Source organism: Desmodus rotundus, chromosome 1 (assembly GCF_022682495.2).
Source record: "Desmodus rotundus isolate HL8 chromosome 1, HLdesRot8A.1, whole genome shotgun sequence".
NCBI lineage: Eukaryota > Metazoa > Chordata > Mammalia > Chiroptera > Phyllostomidae > Desmodus > Desmodus rotundus.
Window position 1 is genome coordinate 200532621 of NC_071387.1, and position 21069 is coordinate 200553689.

The window sequence follows — 21069 nt, forward strand, 5'->3', positions numbered from 1 at the left end:
CTGGGAACGAATCTAAATTCATTCAGGCTGCTGGCAAAATTCGGTTTGTTATGGTTATAGGGCTGAGATCCTTGTGGGCTGTCAGCTGGCCTTTGCCCTTAGCTCTAGAGACCTTTCTCCAGTGTTTGCAAGAGACCCTCTATATCTCTGAGCCAGCAATGAATGCTTGCCAAATCCTTCTAGTTCTAGAAATGACTTCCTCTTCCGCCCTCAGCTGGGAGAAAGCTCTGCTTCTAAAGGCTCATCTGGTCTCACTGGTCAGCCTATGTAACCGAGTCACATTTACTGGTTCCAAGGATTTCGGTAGTGAGACATCCTTATGGGCCTATTATTCAGTTTAGCAGAGTACCTGTTTCTGTTCAGGTTGAACTCCTGTTGCCTTGTTATGACACAAGGTTAGGCCTAGGGGCCCCATGAAATTAGAGATGAAAGTTGGGCTTTCTCTAACCTGAGATGAGAAGAGTAATAGTTTCAAAATCCGTATCTTGACTTTACACCTAAATTCAAGTGAGGAATTGTTTTTCTGTTTTACAATCCAGAATAATAGCACTTTCCAAGGTTCCTTATGAACTTCTAGAGCCTGTTTTTGTTATTTCAGCTGAATAACTTTCTGCTCAAAGCTAAGGATACCTTATTCTCCATCTGATTTAGTCATCTGTATATTAAGTTCATAAAACAACTGTCAATTAAAACCTAATAAAATAAACAAAGATTGATCAACTCAAGTTTGGCTTACTAAAAAAAAGAACTCATTGCCAGAGATGGCAGCAATTTGGTGATATGTATTGAAGACCTTTAAAAGGGTACATACCGTAACTTTGGTCCTAGCAATTCCTCTTGAAATATCTTAAAGCAGGGATGTCAAACTCATTTTAACTGGGGGCCATACCAGCCTCGTGGTTGCCTTCAAAGGGCCAAAATAATTTTAGGACTACATAAATGTAACTACTTCTTAACTGTTAAGGAGTTGAATTTACATTCGGCCCTTTGAAGGCAACCATGAGGCTGATGTGGCCCCTGGTGAAAATGAGTTTGACATCCCTGACTTAAAGAAAAACCAAAATGGGAACAAAAATTTATCTACAATGTTACCTTTTACAGCACTATTATTTAAACATGAAAACACAGAACCAACTTAAATGTTTGTACTAAATAGTCCAGGAAGTCTTAAAACTACCCACTAGTCTTATCATGGTCCATTGCCTCTTGAATCATTAATCCTGCTGACCTGGCCACAGCCCACTGGAGCCAAGATCTACACCAGAGCCAAGACTGCCTCACAGAAACAGCCCACCGCAGACAGTGATTGGAGGAGCCCACCGGTCCCACCCTTCTCGGGGAAAGTGAGATCCAGGAGAACACTTCACAGATGTCAAAGGGACATGGTGGGATCTGAGGGAGGATATATACAAAACACACCCAAAATGCTAACGATGGTTGTCACACAGGAGTAAACAGATGACTTCTACTTTATTCTTTGTGCTTTCTTGCGTGTGTTTTTAACCAATGAACGTGCATTATTTTTTTATTATAAAATTATTTAAAAATCAACATAGTAATACGAAGATAAAACATATAGCAACTAGAAAATGAAAGTTTTTGATATGGTGTTATTAAGTATCTAAAATTAAAATACAAATGTTTTATTATACCATGGTAAACCTTGGTCCCCAATCCCAATTCTAATTAATAACTATGTAACTTTATGCAATTAAAACTGTTAAATGAGGATAATCATCCCACACAGGTTGCTATGAAGATCAATCGAGACATAAAAGTAAAACACCAAGTAGGAATTCTGGACACAAAGCAGGTCTTCAGTAAATTCTTGTTGCTAATCTCCATCTCCTTCATATGTTGTGCTTCTAGAAAATAACTACCGTATTTTTCGGACCATAGGACACACCTAGCTTTTAGAGGAGGAAAACAGGGAAAAAAAATTTGAAGCAAAAAATATGGTAAAATAGTTAATAACATAAATAACATAATATTTCCATCCCCAGCAAACCAGATAAGCTACATTCGGACTATAAGATGCACCCCAATTTTCCTCCCAAATTTGGGGGGAAAGGTGTGTCTTATAGTCTGAAAAATACGGTAGTTGCCTCAATGGTCTGGAAGCATAGCTTTACCCTATGTTCTTTCTCCCTACTCCTCCACAAACACTATGCTTTTTGCTTCACATCTGTGGTTCCCACATCCCGGGTCCACTGTCATTCCTCATTCATATAAAACAAAAACTGACCTTCCCTTGCAGAAATTGCTCCCCTTGCCTCACTTGACAAATAGGGATTACCTCCCTAGGTCTGCGAGGCAACCCAACACCCTTCAGGAGACCGCTGTGAAGAGGCACACCACCTCTCAGAGCCACATCAAGGAGATGCACCTGACATGCAGAAAGACAGTGCCATTCTTCTAGGAGTACGCACAAGACAGAAGGGGCCGAAATGGGTCATTTGCTGAACTGTGCACGTGGCCAGCTGTGCTCAAATCTGTTCGAAGGCAAAAGGCGCAATAGGCCTCAGACCACAACGATGGTCTTTCTAATAATATTCTTCAAGTATAAACACGTTTAGGCTAAGGGACAAAATTTGGAGGCAAATCAAAATTGTCCTTTGTGATTGGAAAGGATAAAGAGATGTAAAGCTTTCATAGGTGGGCATTAACACCACAACAGTAAAAGTAGATTTTACTCAAAATCAAAATGCTAATTCATTCATTCAACGAGATTCAGTGCCTGTTATGCAGGCATAGTCTACCTTTCAAATACCGATTCTGAAAATCTTGAACATTTAAAATCCAACTCAATCTTTTACCAATCATCAAGATATTGTACAATATTACTTTCAAATGTCTTTCATAATTACATGTTAATGTTACTGACTTGGAGTACTGTTTCCTAAGTACTTTATGGTTGATAATGATTTTCCAGGCTAAACACTTTAAGTGGAAAATTTAGAGGTTAAGGCAATTTTAAAATTTGAAGCATTCCAAATATTTTCCAAAAGAGAGACAGGAAGAGATAAGGAAAAGAAGGAAGGGAGGAAGGAAGGAAGAAAATAAAAGAGGAGAGAAGAAGGAAAGGAGGGATTGAGGGGGAGAGAGGTGTTAGCCACTGAACGCAAAAATTTCATCAAAACCTAAGCTACTGAAATTGAGTGACATTTCTAAATAGAACCCAATGACTCATCAGAATCAGACTGTGTTAACTTATATATGTCTCTCCACTCAGCTGTGTGAAATAGTAAGTAGGAGCCAACTCGAGATCCTAATAATGAAAAAAAATCAAAACTAGACATAGTGATAAAAGTCAACAATTCTCTACCCCCCAATCAAAATTTACATTTCCAAAGATAATTGTTATTCTCATGTTTAAAGATTTCAGGTACAGGGAGAATTCAACTCAGAATACAGATAAGACTACCACAAGAGAATGTCATCCCCACTTCAAAATGCTCAGGAGCCATAGTGGAGTTGGCAAACCAACCAGGTGAACTAAATTCCAAAGTATGAGAAGCCATTCTGAAGAAAGGTGGACACATAAAAACTGTTTCACCTTTGGCAAGGCAGAAGAGGGACAGGTAGCAACCATGTAACCAGGTAAGAAGAAAACAAGTGGAATTGTAATGGATTCTTAAAGACTTTAGGCAAAGAGATTGTAAGACTTATTTTGATAATTAGAGAATAGCCCTTAGAATCCTTCCTAATAACAAAATATTTTTTTAAACAAAGGAGGAGTCAACATTTAGTGCGAGTTTACTAGGTTCCAAGCATGCTTTACTGAATCAAACTTCATAACCCAGTAAGAAAGGACTGTTAGTATCCGTGTTCAATAAAGGAGAAAACCACAGCGAGGTTCAGAGCTGAGATTCAAACCCAGACAGCCTGACTACGGAGCCTGGCTCACAGTTAGGATCCCGTGCAGTCTCTTCTCCGGTCCAGACATATCTTCTCAATGGAACTCAAACTGTTTGAGTAATTCCTTTTGTTCAGTTTTCATAGTGAACGAATTACAAACGTTCTGCTGTTAATTACTCCCTCAGGTAGAATGCTAAGAAAGTTATGTTTAACACAGAATTTAACTAAGCTTTTTACCTTGCAGGTAAGACTGCCATTACTTAGATAATATATGACTCTAACCTACATGGGAAAAGTGGAAAAGGAAACAGAGAAAATTAGAATTGGTAAAGAACCCTTCCTAGTCTTTTGTTCCCCTAAGCTAAATAACATTTGAAAAAACTAAAGGAATCTTAAGATTTACCTCATGCTGCGATGGAGCTAAGGAAAAACCCCTTCTATTTCAATAGAATCTCTTTTTTCATATTTAATATTCAAGCACACAAATATACTACTGAACACAGACATGGCTTATAGTCAAATGTAATTTCCAGTCCTTTTTGGCCCCTCTTGTGCACTCGTCTTATAACCACGTTCTTCCCCCTTTGTATGATAAACACTTTCCCAATTTACAAAGTCATTTTGTATTCTATCTGAAGTTTCTAAAGAGTACCAGAAATTACTCACTTCAATGTCATTTGTAGGTATAAAAAATACATGTATATAGCTCATCTGTCCTAGATAATGAGCTAATAATTCTACTTGTAGAAATATGGTATACCCCTCTCACTGAAATGGGGCATCAAGTGTGCTGAGTAAGATTAAATGAATAATATTAATCAGCCCTGGTTGGAGAGGCTCAGTGGACTGAGTACCCGCCTGTGAACCAAAGGGTCACCAGTTCGATTCCCAGTAGGGCACATGCCTGGGTTGTGAGCCAGGTCCCCAGTAGGGGGCGCATGAGAGGCAAGTACACATTGATGTTTCTCTCCCTCTCTTCCTCCCTTCCCCTCTGTCTAAAAATAAGTAAGTAAAATTTAAAAAATAATAATAAATAAAATTAATCAGGAAAATAAAATAATCCACATCAGTTGCAATCACAAGGCAGTTCTTCAAAACATGAGACATCTATCAGCATGTAGCTAGTAATTTCAAGTCTTCAGTGGATAGAATTCCCTGTATCAAACAGAATCACACGTACCAATTTAAACTTTTATTTTATATATATATATATATAGAGAGAGAGAGAGAGAGAGAGAGAAAAGCCATGATTAGAAGGAATGCAGAAAAAACATATTCCCATTTTAGCAAGCTAAAGCATTCTGTTACCAGGGCAAACTAGTGGGGAAATATCTACTCCAGAATTTGAAGACTGATTTTCCAAGTTGACAGGCTCTCTCTGAAGTCATCCTTAGGACCTCATGTTCACCAATTCACGAGTTCTCTGAGAACAGAACTGTTCCCTAGCTCTCAAGCATTTACAGCTAAACCCTACCACAAAAATATTTCTCCATCTTATAATTTAGACCTTCCTACCTTTAAGACCTATATCTAAAATGGCCTCTCCTAATTACTTTATAGTTCAAAATGTTATTCTCATCATAGTATTTTAAAGTTTTTCATGTTTATACTTTCACCTCCACTAACTTGTGAGTTCCATCTTGCTCACTTTCCTCAAGACTACAACTTTTTTGTTAAAAATATCTTCTCTAATGACTTGCAATTTTAAGGAAGAGGATGTAATTTCAAACTAAGGCAACTACTTTCCTCTTAATCAATGTAACATAAAGGTAAGTTTATGTAAGAAAATCACAATACTGAATTTAAAAATATTTTCCATAGAACATCGGTTTAATGAATTCTGAACATTCCACCTAGTTATTCTCAGCCTAGTATCAATCCAAATCAATCTGTGAACGGATCCCTTCTTTACACCAATTTCACCCACTTTCAAGCAAACTACAGGTGCATGAATACATTTCTGTCAAGAGGTGGTATTTGCTTTTCAAGCTAAGCACCAGGCATGAAAAATATCTCATACCTGGGCAAGGGAGTTTTAATTCCTGTATAAAGTGAATCATTAAAATAAGAAGGTGTGTCATACAGCGTACTGATGTAATTTTTGTGATGATGCTGGCCTGCTTACTTGTTAATAAATTGCCTCCATTTTTATAGGGGTTGCAATTTATTCCCCCTCTCTTTCTCTTTTTTGCCAGGTCACGGTTATAATGTAGTTTGCACAATGGATTTCGCGTGGTCATCCTACCTGGAACATGGCACACTCTCTACTCTAACCGCCTCCAAACTCTTCCCTGGGGAGACAGGCTAAAAGCAGCTCCCTCATAGGAGGCAAGGCAACGAGACGCAGCGGGTAGAACGAAAGCAACAGAATGGCTGTGCTGGTGGCCCTAGCGTTGCACACTGTAAAGCCCTTTGCAAGCACAGTCACCTTATTTGTTCCGGTGCTGGCACCTATAAGCCTCGTTAAGGCTGCAAGGGGATGCGCCCCTTTCCCACTACACCCAGCAGGAACCACTGCGGTTTCCTGCTCCCCTAATTAAACCACCGCCTCCCGTTCGAACTGCGCTTTAATTTACAAAACTATGTCACACGCCTCATTTGATTTGACCCTCCCTCCAAGCCTGTGAGATAAGCGTAGTGCCTCTTCCACAGACCACGAAAGGATCCAGTCCACAGACCCGGTCCTATAAGGGCCGCAGCTTCCGGGCACCGGGAAGAGCAGGTGCGACGCCCGCGGCTCGCAGCCTTTCACCTGGCGGGCGCTCCGGATCACCGCCTCCACTCGCGGGCCGGGGACGTGGGCCTTGCGACGGGGGCGGCCGCCGCTCGAGGTTCTCGGGGTCCTCTCTCTTGCCACCGGCGATGGGCCCCAGACCCCAGACCCGAAAGTGCTTCACGCGCCTCCCCCAAGGCTCACCTTCCGATCTCGCCAGACAGCGTCTGGATGGACCGGGAAACTCCGCCTTCGCCACAGTGGCACAGGGTCTGAGACCTGCGCTCCGACGTGACTGTGGTGGCGGTCACCAGAAGGCCTTCGGGCTCCTGGGAAAGCAAAGCCCTATCCCGGTCCCGCGGCCGACAAGTCCGAGTCAGCCGGAGCACCGCCCGCTTCCGCTTCCCCGCCTACCTGGTGGGCGGGCCGGGCCCGCACCCGCGGGGGATTGTGGGTATCTCGAAGGCTGGCTGAGCTGCCGGGAAAGGAAGTAGTAGAGAGCCAGGCGAACTACGAGGCAGGGCAGAAACTACAATTCCCAGCAGGTAGCGGGGCTGCAGGCGGCAGCCGCGGAGATCAAGTAGTAGAGCCCCGCGCGCGCGGCGGGGATGGAACGTTGCTGGAGTTGGCGGGGCTGATTGCTGGGGGCCTGAGCCTCACGCCCTTGGACCGCCGCGCGCCAAAGCGGGAATCTAGCTGGCGGGCAAGTCTGCAATTAATGCACGCATTTAAAATCCCAGAATCAGTGGACGCCATGCACCGGTAAACTGATTACAAAAAGGGGCAGAACGTGAATGGACCGTCTTAATTCATTTAGGCCACGAATATTGCTACTTACTAAAATTGTTGCTAATGCTGTAATGTGAATGGTTTCTTAGTCCCTTTTTGGGAAAGCGTGGATGGATGAATGCTTTAGTTCGGTAATCAGAGTGTGGTTTTATCTGTCTGTAATCGTCTTTCCTGCTATAGTTGGAAATCGCTGTGTGCTTTCTCTGTCTTTCCTTGTCTGTTCCCTCCACCTTAAGAAATCTTTGAGGCCTGCATAATCAGGACCGTAAAGCAATAAGCCTTTTGGATTTGTTCGGTTATTTTCCCTTTCATTCTTGGGAACTCGCAGTAGGCATGTAAAAAATGCAGTTCTGTTAGCTGCTGTGAAAGTTTTCTACATTGCATAACTTGCAGTTTCCTTTAGGCCTACGAATTATCTATGGGTGTGTTCCTCAAAGGAAAGGGGCTATTGTGCATTTTTGCAGGAAACACCTCCAGGAGATACCCGACCAGACTAGCAACGTTACCACTAGCTTCACATGGGGATGGGATTCTAGCAAGACTTCGGAACTGCTCTCAGGAATGGGGGTCTCCGCCCTGGAGAAGGAGGAGGTGGACAGTGAAAATATTCCCCAGGAACTGCTCTCAAACCTGGGCCACCCACAGAGCCCCCCACGAAAACGGCTGAAGAGCAAAGGGAATGACAAGGACTTTGTGATCATCCGCAGACCCAAGTTAAATCGAGAGAGCTTTCCAGGTAAGGTATGAGGGTAAAACTGTCAGTCACCAAGGGCTGGGTTGAACTATTTTGTTGGTAAACCTTTGTTTGGGGATCTTTAGGGAGGGGCCCTTTAAAAAACGCCAAATCCTGAAGTTATTTTCTAAAGAAATGGAACAACTCATTGTCAATGAAGTCTATTGGAATCTTGGTAGGTATATATCTCCTAGTGTACAATTGATTTTTAACCTATCTGAAATTTCAACCTATGAGAAGGCATTCCTGCCTTTTTGCTTAGAGAGGAATCTGCCTGCTCAAAGGCCAGCTCAGTGCCGCTGATGAATGGGAACATAAGCAATGATCTTACAGGACTCTTTTTGTTTATATTCTGCTGTTTTGCGCCCCTGGTTGAGCTTTTTGCCATGATCATGTCAGTTACTTGTGGAAGGACTGCTAAAGTGGAAGATAAACTTTAAGTGGAGGAGACTTAACCAGGTCCACTCCCAAACAGGATTCTTCTATTATGCTCAGTCTCTGTTACTGCTAGCATTATGTGTTCAGTTGCCCAACCCAAAAACCGGAAGGTCAGTCATATTCCCACCATTCCCCAACATCCAACCAATTACTGAATCATCCTTCCCATCTCCTACATATTTCTCAAGCTGTCAATCATCTCTTATCTGAATACTAGAATGTACTCATTCCAGCCTTATCCTCTCCAGACCAATCCCCCTGAGCTACGAGGGACTGATTGAAATGTAGAACCCACCATATCATTACCCTTTTAATAGCTTTCCATTCCTATTCTCAGACAGGTGAATAGGTGCCTCCCAGAGTGGATCAGAACCACAAGAGTACTCAAAGCCATAGGGTAAATGTAGTGCATTGACCTGGGTTCATCAGTTTTTCTTGCTAGTAAGTCATTTAAGATATTAATTCAGCAAGTATTTGCTAAGCGTATACTATGTGCTTGACCTTGTTCTAGGTGCTGGGGAAACAGAAATGAGCAAAACAGAAACATTCCCACTAGAGAGAGGACACAATAAACATAACAAATATGATATGCAGTATGTTAGAATGTGCTAAGTGCTATAGCTAACAACAAACTTGGAACAAGCCAAGAGGGATTGGTGATCCTGGAGTGGGAAGATGGATGAAAATTTTAAACAGGGTACTGATGGAAAGCCTCCCTTGGACAGTGAGCTTTGAGGAAAGGCATAAAAGAGGGAAAGGAATGCACTATGCAAATATCCTGCTGAAGAGAGCCTTAAGCAGAAGGAGCAACCAGTGCAAAGACCCTGGGGCAGAAGCATGTCATGTTTATTGAAGGAACAACAAGAAAGCCATGTTTTAAGAGCAGAATGAGCAAAGGGGAGAGTAGATCAGCCTAGAGGTGCTTGCTTGCTTGCTTGTTTTTCTTTTTAAAAAACCTGGGGGTTTTTGGCTTTTGAACCTTTTTTTAGGAAAGAGAATCTTTACGTTATGGTCTGGAATCTACATCAGGAGTTGAATTAGAAAGGCAGTAAAGGAGTATGGTGAAGTCAGACAAATCTGGGTTTGAATCTCCGTCTTCTGTTTACTAGTCTTTCGGGCTGTCTGTGCCTTCGTTTCTTTGTGACACGGGCAAATAATACTCACTTCATAGATTGCTGTGAAGCCTAATGAGCCCCGACAGGTGTTGCTCAGTGGGTTGGGCATCATCCAGCAAACCAAATGGTCGCTGGTTCGATTCCCAGTCAGGGCACATGCCTGGTTGGTGGGCCAGCTCCCCAGTGTGAGAGACAACCGATTGATGTTTCTCTCTCTTATTCTGCCTCCCTTCCCCTCTCTGTAAAAACAAATAAAGCTTTAAAAAAAGAGATTATTTTTAAGAATGCCCGTGAAACTGTTAGCATGTGGACTGCACATAACACTCAATAAGAAGTAAACCCAATTAATTTGGCCAGCGACATTTCTGACATCCATTTGGGAGGCTACTTCCCTTTTTCTTTTGTCCTTAATAGTGTTAGTCTGACCCTGTTAGTATCAGGGATGTTTTTCTTCAGAATTTAACGTCTCTGCTCTGTGTAGTGTGTGGAATGCAGCACTAGCCATTTGGTGCTTGACCACCCAAATCAGTGAAAGACACTTCGTGCCAAAGGAGCAGTGCCGATAGCTTTTAACAGAGAGTGTGACTGCTGTGTGTCCTTCCACATTCATACACACGTAGGTGTGAATTAAGAAGACATTTTTTAAGCAAGGCCCTCTGGCAACTGAACAAGATTAAGGGACAGTCGCTGGCTTCTAGGCAATTGCAAGTCAAGCTGAGGAGCAAAGACAAGACACAATAAGAGGAGCTCATAGCAGAAGATGGCAGCTAGCCTCCCTGTGTGTAGGAAGCCAGAGAAGGACTGGGTCGTTAAATCTGACCTCAGATTAGAGGTCTGAAGTGAGAAGGGAGAGGCAGGGAAGGAAGTAAGAGTATACATTGTACATCTGTGGACCCGCACACAGGATAGACTGGTTCGTTGGTGTGGGGGTGGGGCAGAGAGGGAAATCAGTGATGTAGGAGGAGGGCAGCTGGTGTGGAGGATCCCCAGTGGGCCTCCAGGGGCCAGGGCCACCAGCGTACTGCATCGGCATTCCAGGGAGTTTTGTGTGCCGTTGTCAGGACAGGTGGCCGACGGCTCTGCCAGGGCTAGGGCAGCGCAGGCCATGCCTGCTTTATGTAGAGATCTGACGACAGTGGTCCTGGACTATGAGTTTTCCTTGGTTTTTCACCCTGCAGTCTCTCCCTCAAGGCCCTAAGCCAGGCTCACATCTGGCAACTGAATCCTCTTTATCTGTCTACTTTGGAAGATAGAAACTATGTGACCACCCCGAACTGGAACAGGTCTGATTGGCCCTCGGGGTGAGTGTGCGGAAGGGGTCAGAGAGAAATGGCCAGTTGCAAGGTCATTAATAGGTAGACAGGGGCGACTGCATTGTATTGGTAGGTCCTGAGCGCCTGCCCTGGTCCCATCGTCCCCACTTCCCCTTCCAAACAGAGGATAGCCATCCTAACACGGTGGGAGTAATTTGATCAGCTCTTTCATGGCTATTAAACTGCCTGAAACTCCAGACCCTACACTGGTTCCCAGACTGGAGACTCCAAAGTTTACAGTATACTGATATCCCCAAGGAAACTTGTTCAAAGTGCAAAATTCCTGAGATACCGACCCAAGAAGTCCTGCCTTGAACCTGGGAAACTGCTTTAGTAGCCCCAGGCAAACATAGTTCTTCCTTTTTTTTTTTTTTTTTTGCTAATAAAAAACATATTTTACATTGCAATCCTGGGTGTGTATCCAAAACAGAAATTTCACAAAACTGTATCCCCCTTGCTGGGGTATTTCCTATCCTGTTCCATTCCATTCTCTCAGAAACGGCGCTGGTCAAACTGGACTGATTGTGTAACTCACCAACGAATCTCAGCCTGCAGCCCTCAAAACTCAGCTCTGTTAGAGCCTGTCTGGGACCCTCCCATGTACTTTCTTTGCTCTGTAGCTTCCATTCATTCATTCATTCATTCAGCAAAGATTTATTGAGCATCACTCTGGAGATTAAGAATATACAGTGAACAGAGCAGGCCAAAGACCTGGCTCCCACAGAGCCGAAATACTGTACCTTATTCTCCAATCCCAGTCTCCATGGTTTGTTGGTCTTCCTCCACTCCAGAGGTGAGCCAGTCTCACAGAAATCTAGGATTGTGGGGCAGAGGGGATCGTTGAAGACCCCTGGTTTTGTGTTGCTTCTTTTCAGTTTTGCCTACCTATTCCCCTCCCCTCCCCAAACCCCTAAAAACAAAAAACTGAGAACTAGCATGATCTAGTGTATTCTCTGTGTGATTTGTGGGAAGAAGAAGGCAAAGTCATCTCAGAGGGCAGAATCTGTAGCTCCCCAAAAAGGAAGCATGGGTTATTACTAGTTACTTAAAACAAGCGAGCAAAAGCAAACATGAGGTGAATCCCCACCCTTAAAAATGCACGCACACAAAAGAAACAGTAGATTTGAACAATGGGGCCTGCTTCTCCTTAAGGTAAAATGTATCTCTGCTGAAAGAGAGGCACAATTTTAAGAGGCACAGTTTCTTTTATGACTAAGATGACTTTAGTGCTTTAAATTGACTTTGGGTGGTGTTCCAAGGAAGAAATGTGCTAAATGAGAGGAGTTTCTTATCCTGCAAAGATCTAACACGTAGAAAACTCTTCACTGAGCCACTCTATCCAGAGGAGTTTAAGGGGCGTGGGCAGCGATGAGGCCACAGACAGGTGAGGGCAGCTGGGTTTGCCCCTCGGGAATAGGTGGAAATGGCGGTAACCGCGGGTGATGACTAGCAGGTTTGTAAACCTGGCCTACTGCTTCCATGTCGTTGGAGACTTAAGGCCTTGGGCTAAATAATTACTTCCCTTGCTGTGCAGCCCTGGGGGGTTAGAAGGGGGCCAGTGAAGGAAAGACCTGTTGTGGACTTTCTCATCCGCTCTGGGCAAACAGACCAGGCCGCAGCATAGTCAGGAATCCAGGAAACAGATGGCTGATGTTTTGAGAACTAAATATGGCAAGTAAAATTAGGTTAAGCATGTCATAGGCCTGGATACCAGCCGCTAGAGCAGCTCTATGAAGACAGACGGCTGCCCCATCTGCTTGGACAGCAGCCAGGTTCAGGCTGGGAGACCCCCACCCAGGGGCCTGAGAATCACTGTCAGCCAAGTGGGGCCCTGGGTACTGGGCTGCTGGGGCATTTTCTCGGCTGTTGTTCCTTCCATCTGGTAGCCAGGCCCTTGATGGCTTTTGGCATCTTCGTTTTATGCCCTCTCCCCTCTCCCTCTCCCTCTCAGCCCTGGTTGATGTCTTTTTTCCCATAGAAAGTCAGGTTTAATTTCCTCCTCTCCTACACTTGTGGAACATCAAGTACTCAGGACAGGGAGAGCATGAATCGGAGCACGTCCTATCATAGAAAAAGGGCGTGAGCTGGAATCACTCCTGGGTTTGAATTCCCACTGTGCCACCAGCTGGCTGTGTGACTTCATCCTTTTTCTCATAGTTGCATCTTCTTCTGAGGCCCTGTCCCCCACCTCAAAAGCTGCTCATGTTCTCACAGAGGCCATCTCCTTTGTGCCCCAAGTTGTCTTTGGCCTCATCCCCCCAAACACCAACAGTGTGACACCGGTCCTTTGCAGGTACTGTGTCCCACCTCAGTGCCTGTGCCACCTAGCCAGCCTTCCCACACCCACCCCTTATGGCTGTACGCCTTCTCTTTGGGGCGTGGGGTTTGGAACAGACAGAACCGCATTCGACCTCTGGCTCTGCCACCTAATAGTTGCTGGCACTTTGGTGAGGTTGGTTAGCCTCGTTGAGACAAACTTCCTCATCTGTCGAATGGGTTCGGTAGTGCCACTTGGTCCACGGGGTTGCCGCAAAGGTTCGAGTCAGTGCACTTTAATACTGACCTGAGGCTGGCTTTTCGGGCCTTCCGGAAATGGCAGTTTTAAATGTTAGGTAACGTATTTGTTTATTCGTTCATCTCCCAATGAGGCCATCGGGCGGGGACTGTGCCCTACACCCAGCTCTCAGCACTGAAGCATTAATTAGGCGCCCAGGAATGTTTCTTGAAGTGGAGCCATAGGCCAACCTTGTCATTCTACAGATGAGGAAACGGCTTTAATAGGCCAACAGTGTTGTCGTCGTATAAGATACAGACAGCACTCTTCTCTTGGCCCTTAGCCATTTCTTTGGGAAATATCAGTCGAGCGCTTCCCAGTCTTCATTGCCAGGCTCTGTCCTAGGCACTGGTCTGTAGCAGTGAACTGGTCAACAGAGGGTACAGCTTTAGCTCATTCGTAGTTTGCATGGGGGCAGAGTAGAAGGAATAATGCATTTAGCAAAGGTTTAGCGAATGCCTGTAATGTGCCAAGCATGTGCTAGGTGCTGGGTGTGCAAATCTGGGCATGGGGGCTGTGGTGGTGGTGATCTGGGAGTGCTGCTCTGAGGAAGCACCATTTAAGCTGGGACCAGAAGGAGAGCGGGAGCTGGGCAGTGAAGACAGAAGTGGCAACGCAAAGCCCTCCTACTTCTAGACTGCTCTTACCTGCATGGCTTCATTGCCCGGCTTTGCTCTTTCCTGCAAACCTCTGTGTTCATTGCTAGGCCAAATTTTCCTCCTTGCATTTTAACTACCTCTCTTTATACTATTCCTGATTTCTTATGTCTTCCCAACAAAATAGGAAGCACCAAGTTCATTCATTTCTCCTGCCCTGTACTTCACAGCAAGCCGCTCTCATTTTCTCCCCTCATCTTTAGTGGAGACCTCAGTGCCCCACCCACAGCCCCTTGGAGCTCGCCATTCCCAAAGCTTTTTCCTGCACACAGGTGTGACTCTGAGGCCTTGCCCTGCACAGGCATGCTGGGGGGCTTCACTTTCCTGCCTCGCTGCTAGAAGCCCCCAACCAGTGACTAACCTGCCCTTAGCCAGGCCAGCTCTGTGGTGGTCTCCTGTGGGCCCCAGCAGGTTTGAACCCCAGGCGCCCATCACAGTAACCTCCTTATTCACACCCTCAATTGACCTCCTTCCCTTCCATATCTCCCTCCACGCCTTCCAGGGCTTCCTGAGGTCACTTCCCAAATAAACTACTTGAATTCAGATCCTCAGGACCTGCTTCTGGGGACCCCAAACTTAGATAGAGGGTGGCCTGGGGGTCTTGGTAAATCACACCATGCCTCCCTTTTCACGTCAGAGTGAAAATTCCAAGCAGCATTGGAAAGAAGAAGTATGCAGATTGAATGGGGAAAGGAAAGCTGCGGAGACAGGAGAGAGAAAGGAGTTAGACTGTGCTGCGCAGTCTTCCCCCATATCTTGCTTAGTCTTCACAGTGAAGGACTTTGCAAGGTCATCCCTCCATCCCCATTCCTAAAGATGAAAAGACCGGGCCCAGAGGGATTAAGTAACCTGCCCAGGGTTCACAGTCTGGCAGCAGCGCAACTGAATTCCCATCCAAGCTTCTTCCTCGGTGCAGTAGCTCTCACACCAGCTGCGGGGTGCAGGCCAAGCACCTGGTGCCAGGATGGTCTTTGCAGATCACAGTAAGATCTTGACGTTAGATTAGAAATAACTAAGTATGTAATTTTTTGCCAAGTCAAGTCTAGAATCTGATCTACAGATTATAAGAGACAGCAGGCATTAATTGAGCAACTGTACACCTCCTACTCATTCATTCTTCAGTAGAAGCCCCTTCCTCCAGGAAGGCTTCCCTGACCACTGCTGCATGCTCATATGCTGCACGGCACCCTGAGCCCTACCTATTGCAGCCTGTCATGGTGCTTCATTGAGATTTCTTCCCTTGTCTATGTGTCTCCAACTCGGAGCAGGCCGTGCCTTGTTCATCTTTGTGTCTCTCCCTAGAACAGACCCCAAAGTGTCATACATGTTTAATAAATATATGGATGGATGAATGTTTCAGACATGGTGCTTGTTCTTAGAAATACAGAGTTTTTTTTTTTTTTTTTAACGAGTTCTTGTTCTCAAGAACTTGTGGTCTAGTGAGGGACTCGAGAGATGAGTAAAGAAATAATAAACTAGAAAAGTGGCCTGGTTTTGGTGCTGCCATGGAGGCCTTCCATAGTAGTGGGTGCTTTCACGGCAACTTGGTTTTAAGTTAATAGCAGCCAGGGGTGGGCACAACCTGTCCAGACACGAGGTGTAACAGGGAATGACCCATTCTGAGAATCACAAAAGAACTCTAGACAGCTGGAACATCTTTCTAGATAACGAATCTAGAAATATGTGTTGGCCCCTGACACGAAAGCTTTGAACTTCACGCTATTCAGTATATACTTTAGGCTAAGTATTAGGGGCCACCAATGAAGGGTTCTAATTAAGGGAAAGATCAAAAAGATTGCCCAGCAACACCATGGGAGGCAGCACCTGCCCTGTGGGTCCCCCTCTCCCTCATGTCCTTGCAGAGCCTGGGGCTGTCACTGTACAGATATACTCGCACCTGTTCATTGGGGGTGGGGGGGGGTGTGCATTAGGCTTCTCCAGAAACACAGAACAAGTAGGAGACAGGTGAGGACTTAGCACAAGGAACTGTCTCACGCAGTTAGGAGTTAGGAGGCTGAAAAATCCACCTGAGCTCTGCAGTCCAGGGGCCTGAGAACCAGGGTAGCCCAAGGTGTAGGTTCCAGTCCAAGATCTGCAGGCAGGAGGAGACCCAGGCCACAGTGAGAGAGCCAGTTGTCCCTTAAGTAGCCTTTTCTAATCAGGCCCTGGATTGGGTGCGACCTGCCCACACTGGGGAAGGCTGTCTGCTTCCTCAAGTCCGCTGATGCAGGTGTTAATCTCATCCTGAAACACCCTCACAGACACGCCCAAAAGGCTGCTTCACCAGCTGTCTGGACCTCCCTAGACCCAGTCTAGTTGACATAAAATCACCCACTGCAGAGGGGAGAGGAGAGCTGCAGAACTGGAGTAGATCAGCGGAAGGTAAGAAGAGACTGGGGAGGCCAGAGACTGGACAGTGCTGACACCTCTCAGTGCTTCTCCTTCGTGGCCATTGTCTCGTTATCCCAATCGATACATTCACGCGTAAGCTTCGACTACTTGCGGGACAGCTACTAGAGATTGCTTTCACAAGACGAAGAAAACTGGACTTCCTATAGCCACCTGCTTCGCCCTCCACTTTTTTCTGAAGACAGCAGCTAGAGTGATTTTTATAAACTTAAGTTGAGACTTTGTCTCTCCTGTGGTCAGAACCCTGCAGGGGCTCCTCTGGGCCTTTCAGAGTCAAAGCCAAAGACCTGGTCATGACCTTGAAAGCCCTGCACGACCTCATCTTTTACCCCCTTCCCCACACTGATTTTCTGCACTGTACGCCTTGCTCTCCTCACAACAGACGTGCCGTCCTGGGCACCCGGGACACACCCAGACCCTCACCTGACGACTCCCTACTTCATTCAAGCTTCTGCCCAGTGATTGCCTTCGCTGTGGGCTGTCCCTGATCACTGTGTTTGGACTTTCAACACCCACCCTGGGCTGCCCGTCCTCTCCTTTACGCTGCTTGATTTTTCTGCATAGCACTCATCAATTTTCACGTGTCGTGTAATTTCCTATTTTTTTTTTTATGTGTGATTGCCTATTTCCTCCCACAAACGTATGCTCCGTGAGGGTGAGGTAGCTTGTCTGCCTTGCCTACTGCTTTCTCCCTAAAATGACCCCGGCTCGGTACATTAACTCGTTGGTTAATAGAGGAGAGCACCCTTTGATGTTACACTTTTAGGTGAAATGGACTTCTGAGTGCTTTCTGTCAATCTGAAAGAGGGAGGAAGGTTCCTCTGCCTTCTACACCAGGTCGCTGCTTGGTAAGCGCTCCACTGAGTCCCTAGCGTTCCTCAGCGACCCAGGAGCACCGTGGAGCTGTAGCCTGTGTGTGACGTCTGAAAGGCGTGCGGACTCGCCCTTGTGAGTCTAGCCTTTGCCGTGCTGGAGCAAGTGCTCTGAAGAGTATTCAGGTTTTCCCTCTTTTCTTTGCGGAGAAATGTGCATACTCCAGGGCACCTGCACAGTGGGGGGCAGAAGAGCAATTGTGACGATGAGTCATTTGATCAGCGTTAAGTTCCTGTTTCCAGCTAAATATGAGTGTCCTTTACAGGCATGAAAAGAGTCAGTAGACTTGAATGGTACAAGAATGGTGATTGGGAAACACTTTTTTCTTTCCTCAAAGGTGTTTCGTGGGACTCCCTTCCAGATGAGCTTCTCTTAGGCATCTTCTCCTGTCTCTGCCTCCCTGACCTCCTCAAAGTCTCCAGCATTTCTAAGAGGTGGTATCACCTGGCGTAAGTATTTCTCACCCCTTTGGCATTTGGGGGAGGGGGGCAGGGAGGGTTAATTATTTACTCATTTGGGTCTGATGAAACTAAAAACCAAGAAAAATAGAGTAGCACAAAGCAAAGTAAGGATCTTCATATTTCTCTTAACTGCTTAGCATCTTATTTCACCGTGAACAGGAGGAGTCTCCTGGAGGTGAAAAGTCACCCGTGTCTGAGAAGCTCTTTTCCCTGGTTCGGTTTAGCACATGTTTACTGGGCCCTGGTCCCTGAGGGGAGTTACAGAGGGGGCCCAGCCGGTCCTCCCCCCAGGGGTGCAGAGTGCAAGGGATGAGAGGACCTGGGGCCCTGGCGTTAGAAGGAGTGTGGACCTAGCCCCTGCCACTGCAGCTCTGTGTGACCCTAGGGAGGTCCTTGACACTTCGGATCTCATCCCCCCTTCCCCCTGTCGACAGAATGGGAATAATGGAACCTTCTGGACAGCACAGCTGTGAGGGCACAGTGCGAGGGCTCCGCCTGTGCAGTGCCTGGCTCTGCAGGTGTTCAGCACGTGGCAGCCGACCCTTGTTCGTGTTTTGTTGGTTTTGGGGACAACACCTTTCAGGTGTGGACAGCAAGCTGCATGTGGAAAGGCTTGGTGAGCTGGAAAGGCAGTAACAGGCCAGAAGCGGTGAAAAGACTGTTTTTTCCCATTTGAATGTTTTTTCCATCTCCTTCCCTTCTCATCCCACCCAGCCCCCAGCCATCTACGCTCTCCTTCCACATTTCAGGGACTCTCACTGGGAGACGGGAGGACCCCCTTCCTTTCCGTTCAGGGGCATGAGACGCCCTCGGTATCTAACGGTTTTGCTCATCCCACCCACGTGACCCCGTCTTAATTTTCTTCTCCTGCCGGCTGCCCTCGCCGTGCAGAGTCTGTTGCTCTCCATCTCGGTCGTCACAAAGTGGTAGCGGACAGGTATTAAGCACGGCCTAAGTGGCCGGCACTGCAGTCCTGCCTTCTTACAGCGGAGGCCAGCTAACACGCCGGCAGTTTCTTTATGCAGAATTACTTCACAGCCCGCGCCAATGGTCTGCTTACTTCAGGCCGTGTTAAAAAAATAAAATTCTGGTAGGCATTTAAAATGTTCCCTTCTGTGCTAGGTCTGTTTTCTTTCCTGTTAAATTGAATTAATCTGGTTGTTAATGCTCCCTCATTGTGTGTTCAGTACTGGTTCCTCCTTTTTGCTTTAGAAACACTGTCTAAAACCTAAGTGACATTTTCCCCTTGTCCTTTCATGCTCGTTCGTATGTATACGTGTGTTTCTATGTATGTGTGTGTGTGTGTGTTCAAGCTTGAAGGGTGTTACCAAACAGAGTTGAACTGTAACTTCTTTTTCCTAGTAGATGCCCAGGAGGCGTACCTTATAATAAAGTAGCGCCAACTTTCCTACTTTTAGTTATATTTGCATGTTATTTAGAGTAATCGCGGTGACCTGTTTATGCTCAACAGAAATGGCAAGTGGGGTCATTGGGGCCCTTTTGCACCAACTCACCTCGTCGGGAATCCATCGAGCGATTTGAGCAATCATTTTTAAAGTTACCAAATTGAATCGAATGCTGGGATTTTAGTCTCCGAGGCCACACGCTGGCCTTGCTGGTGATGACAGCCTTGAACCACCTCAATTAGAAATATGTAGAAAGAGCAACCGGGAAGCTTATCCACAAAAGAGCCAGGAAACGTTCAGTAGTGCCTTAAAGCTGTCACTGTCACCTGAGAGACAAAGGTGTCTTCAGAATTTGCTTCCAGGAATGATTCAGTGGCCACGTCCACCTTGTTAGTGACGGCATGGAGGGCTTCCGGTGTCCAGTCCCCGGCTTACTGAGTTGAGCCCCCCTCTTTTCCAGGTTTGACGAGTCTCTCTGGCAGACCTTGGACCTCACAGGGAAAAACCTGCACCCAGATGTGATTGGGCGGCTGCTGTCTCGAGGGGTGGTCGCCTTCTGCTGCCCACGGTCATTTGTGGACCAACAACCGGTAGTTGAACATTTCAGGTAAAAAAGAAAAATTTGGGGAAAAAACTGTTTCTAAATCTTGTGGTGGAAACAGATCCAAATGTTTTTTCTTCCCCTTTGCCCAGCCTGACACAGCCTGTGACAAACAGGGCGTGTGTGCAGTGGGGGTGGGAACTGCATCTTTTGCTCTGTGGCCCCAGGGTCTCAGTGACCTCCTCCCATCTAACTCAGGGTGACTGTCGGGCTCCCGCCTGGCTCAGAGGTGCACCCTCTGCCCCCCTAGTGCCTGTGTCAGAGGAGGAAAAGAGCGTGAGGAGTCTTCACTTGGGAAGCTGTGGCTTTCTGATCCCATCACAGACAAATTTGCCACCTGAAGGACTGTCCTCTTTTTGTTTTGTAGAGTAGTTGGAGAAACCGTTTCCCTGTCACTGAGTGCTGTAACAGGGCTTAGTGCTTTCTCATGCAGTCCTCGACTAGAATCACTGGACACTGAACAAAAGAATAAGCTACAGACAGAGGAAGGAAGGGCGAAGCATGTGTCCTGATTCGAGCGTTTTCCCACTTCTCTCCGGGGTCGGGGGCTGGTTTCTATCCTTCTGCCATGGCTGCATCTTCTCATCTCCTTTGCGTTTCCTTTGGTCACTCCGGGGTCTGTCCCTAGCTGCCTTCTTTCTCGATCCACACACTGGCCTTGGACAAGCTGTGTCCTGTGCACCCTCACCTGTGCTGGGGCCCTGCGGTCCTCATCTGCAGCTCAGCTCCTTCCTTCAAACAAACTCCCATTGCCGGTGACCCAGAACTTCGACACTTAGATTTCCTCCAGGCCCCTCGAGATCAGCATGTCTGACATAAACCTAGCCCCCCTATACAACTTACTCGTCCATCATCTTCCTTGTTTGAGTAAAATGCCACGGTCAGCCACCCCACATCCTCATCAGCAGTCATCACAGGCATGAGCTCATCACACACATCCAGCTCGTTCTCACCATGCCCACCGATTAATTTCTAAAGGGGACTCTGTTGGCAGCAACATCTTGACTTGGCAAAAATCCTCTGGGGTTTTAAAGTGAATAGGATGGGAATTAGCTAAGAGCAGTTGGTTTTATGGCAGAACCTATAGGGACTTCCTGAAATGTGCATTTAGTGTCTAGTTGGTGATTGGCTGCTCGTTTGGGGAGGAGGC

General features: G+C 46.3%; 2 protein-coding genes across 3 annotated transcripts in view; one reads left to right on the forward strand and one right to left on the reverse strand.

Moving 5' to 3' along the window:
- Nucleotides 1-6982, reverse strand: part of LMBRD2 (LMBR1 domain containing 2) — a 44102-nt gene extending 37120 nt beyond the window's left edge. Inside the window, exon 1 of one of the 2 annotated variants that reach the window (XM_024578429.4) lies at nucleotides 6776-6982. The gene's annotated coding sequence lies outside the window, so the exon portion shown is untranslated. The remainder of the gene's footprint in view (nucleotides 1-6775) is intronic. The other variant, XM_024578428.4, reaches the window with a different exon arrangement.
- Nucleotides 6983-7020: 38 nt separating this feature from the next.
- The window catches only part of SKP2 (S-phase kinase associated protein 2), a 28613-nt gene continuing 14564 nt past the window's right edge, over nucleotides 7021-21069 (forward strand). The window contains exons 1-4 of the mRNA XM_024578522.4: nucleotides 7021-7333; nucleotides 7825-8096; nucleotides 17789-17900; nucleotides 19779-19925. Of these exons, the coding sequence (XP_024434290.1) occupies nucleotides 7290-7333; nucleotides 7825-8096; nucleotides 17789-17900; nucleotides 19779-19925 (575 nt within the window). The 5' untranslated portion in view covers nucleotides 7021-7289. The remainder of the gene's footprint in view (nucleotides 7334-7824; nucleotides 8097-17788; nucleotides 17901-19778; nucleotides 19926-21069) is intronic.